This window comes from Aplysia californica, unplaced genomic scaffold (assembly GCF_000002075.1).
Source record: "Aplysia californica isolate F4 #8 unplaced genomic scaffold, AplCal3.0 scaffold00291, whole genome shotgun sequence".
NCBI lineage: Eukaryota > Metazoa > Mollusca > Gastropoda > Aplysiida > Aplysiidae > Aplysia > Aplysia californica.
The window spans coordinates 341956-345145 of NW_004797561.1; the positions used below are offsets into that span (position 1 = coordinate 341956).

General features: G+C 39.2%; 1 protein-coding gene across 3 annotated transcripts in view; it reads left to right on the forward strand.

Annotated features, from left to right (window-relative positions):
• The window catches only part of LOC101848210, a 38998-nt gene extending 36229 nt beyond the window's left edge, over positions 1–2769 (forward strand). For all 3 annotated transcript variants that reach the window (XM_005101618.3, XM_005101620.3, XM_005101619.3), the window contains 2 exons: positions 1112–1187; positions 2497–2769. In XM_005101618.3, coding sequence (XP_005101675.1) covers positions 1112–1187; positions 2497–2641 — 221 coding nt within the window. In that variant the 3' untranslated portion in view covers positions 2642–2769. The remainder of the gene's footprint in view (positions 1–1111; positions 1188–2496) is intronic.
• Positions 2770–3190: the final 421 nt, after the last annotated feature.

Sequence of the window (3190 nt, forward strand, 5' to 3'; positions counted from 1 at the left end):
TGGGGCTTTCAAGGCCTTCCTCCCACTAGTTAAATTCGGAGGGCCTGTCACTAAAGTTACCTCGCATTGTTTGAAGGGGTGTTTTTTAACGCATTCCATAACATAGTTTATATTGTAACACAAATGCTCAATATATTATAGCAAAACCTTCTCTGACAGAATAGCGTCTTTCGCAATGTTTCCAAAATCGTCTTGCTCCTTATTTATTTCATTTTATTTGTTTGTCTTTGAGAAATACACGGTTTCTAACAAAGAGGACCCACTTAAATGGTACTGACTTGGGCATCTTTACACTTAGTCTAATTTCCTCCCCAAAAAAATTCGAGGAAAAAAACTCAACAAAATGACGACATTAGGTTTGTAAACACGAAGAGAATGAATCTATATCAATTATGGACAGACAGTATAGGGAAACTACCAACAAACAATCGACCAGTTGAAATTCAATGTTAAACAGGACGTCCAAAGAATCGACCCAAGAATATGCCATAGTTTTTTTATAAAATTTACAGTGGCGTACTGGAGCTTGTATGGAAAGAAATGGTCTACGCCTGGAGATTTATAGTGAACACCTTCCTTCAGTGTAATAGCAATATCAGTGTTGTATTAATTTGTTCTTCAATACACACATAGTGACGATTTGATACAAAACAATACTGTTAGTTTGTAAGAAGTTGCACAGTTTAGCGTTTCAATTAATTTTGGTTGAAATCTTTGAAATATGATACTTTTCGAAGATTTTTTTCATATTGCTAATGTAAAATCCTCGTCGTTAAATTATATTACTACTAAATTTGGTTAAACTTTTTAAAAAGATAACCGAATCATTACCGTTTAAGTGGGTCCTCTCTTTTTAGACACCCGATATTATTGTCCTCTGCAGATGCATTGGCCATAGTCAGACATTGGCAGACGAAGTTTTTTAAAATCTCCTCCTCCTCCTCCTCCTCCTTCTCCTCCTCCGTCTTTGTCTTCTTCTTCTTCTTCTTCTTCTTCTTCTTCTTCTTCTTCTTCTTCTTCTTCTTTTTCTATTAGTATTACATTATTATTAAATATTTTTACCATTATTATTATTATTATTATAACATAGTCCGCTCTCCTTTCCCCCCAGACTGTGCATATTCCTACACGTGCCCTTCGGATCTCACTATGCTGACCATCTACCCCGACTGGACTCAGTGTGAAAAGTATGAATTATTCAGAAATGTTGCTATATTATTATAATTATGGCTTTTTGGCTCCCGGACTCGGCGCTAGGGAAATAGTAGAGATGGGGTCAGAACATTTTTGGGTCTCCAGTTCCATTTTGCTAAAAATAGAGCTCTTAGGGTAATAACACAAGTCAAGGGAGACGACAACATAGCAATTGAAGTAAATGTCTGGATGGCTTTAAAGAAGAGTTGTGGCCGTTACAAATTACACCAACTCGCAGTATAATAAATTATAATGCTTTCGCCCAGCTTTTTAAAAGCATTTTTGTAGAAACAATGTTATGGTGACTTAAACCCTTTACTTTCTGACCTCAGTTGAACCTGCTCTAACTGTCACATGTCCAAGACAATCATTTGTACCAATTTCCATTTTTAAAGTTCACAAAGCACTGTCGTAAGTTTTCTTTTATTGACTACAGTAACTTTCGAGATGGAATATACTCCAGTAGTAATAAACTTATTAAGAAACGTTCCAAGTCGTCCATCTGTCTTGGACAACCACTTTTCTCCTCGACAATAGGTGGCCGTCTTGGGCAATTTCAGCTATAGTATTCTGATATTAAGGGAAGTACTCATACCACTTTCTCATGTGATGCTCTCCCCTAGGCTATTCATTATGGCAACTTTATTTTAATATTTTTTTTTAAAATTAGTTTTTAGAAAGTGTTTTACGGCGCTCGCTACTACATACGGTCATATGAGCGCGCGGGACCCATTAAACATTTTCAGTTGGTAAGAATTGTTGTTAATTTTGCCCGGGTGGCGGCCGAAGCCTACTCTTGTCGATTTTAACCACCAAGGGGTCTTTAACGTGCGCAACTTGCACATGGGACCTCCGAGCTTTTTCGTCCTTATCCGAGAAGGCTAAATGTAGACCTTTCTACCAGAAAATCAGGGGTGTGGCTGAAAGACAGCAGTAAGAAGGACCAAGGAGTAGCAGTAGAAAGGCTACAGAAAAGGTCTTGAGCCCAGAGGAGGGGGCAAAAGAGGTGAGGTGGTAGGGACAGAAAGTGGAGACGAAAGCAGACGACAGTACATTGCTAGAGAGCAGGAAAGAAGGTGAAAGGAGACCATTTATTTAGAGAAGGACATGTTTCCGTCGCTACCCGGATTTGAACCCAGTACCTTTGAATGAGAGGCGAACATTAATTAAACCTCTAAGTCCACGTAGGAGAGCCCCCACATTTTATTTAACAAATGAGTGGGTTTTTCTTATAATGTGATGTGAGCCAATGGTCTTGAACACTGAATAAACGTACGTACTTACTTACTTACTCTCCCCTAGGTACATTGTGTGTCTTGCCGGGGAGCTGATCCGCACCACGTGTAAGCCCGACTACAACTACTACAACCCGAGCAGACTGAGCTGTGAGGAGTACGCATCTCGGACAAACATTTGCGTCTGGAGGGGCCGTACTTTGGACGCGTAAACCGAGGCGCCCATTTTGTTTGTAATTAACAGCTTTTGGAGAAAACTGCTATTACTTCTTTTTAGTACTTTCTACAATAATAATGAATTATGGTTGTAATAAACTCGTATTTCTTTTTTTTTGGTGGTCTTTTTGGAATGTTTGGCTTATGTTCTTTGTTGCATGTTTGATTGTTTCTTCTACTGCAACGTATTCAATTAATTGGTCGTGCAGAATGCCTTGTTGTAAGGTGGTGAGTCACTAAAAAGGGGGAGAGTATCAGCAAGCCAAGTTTGAGATACCCCTCAGTTGTCGAGGGATCAAATCATTAGCTTAGTTACGAGAAATGGTGCTTCAGACCACTTGCTGAATCCTGAGTTCATAAACAATGTTGATGATAACTAACCGTGTACATATCTGTTCACAATACCATAGTGGTGGCCATTCGATGGAGGGGAGAACAAATTCGATATGTGTACAGTTTCAGTTGAGAGGAACTTTGGAACCCCCCCCCCCCCCCCCCCAAAAAAAAAAACAACAACAACAACAACAAACAAACAAACAACATCA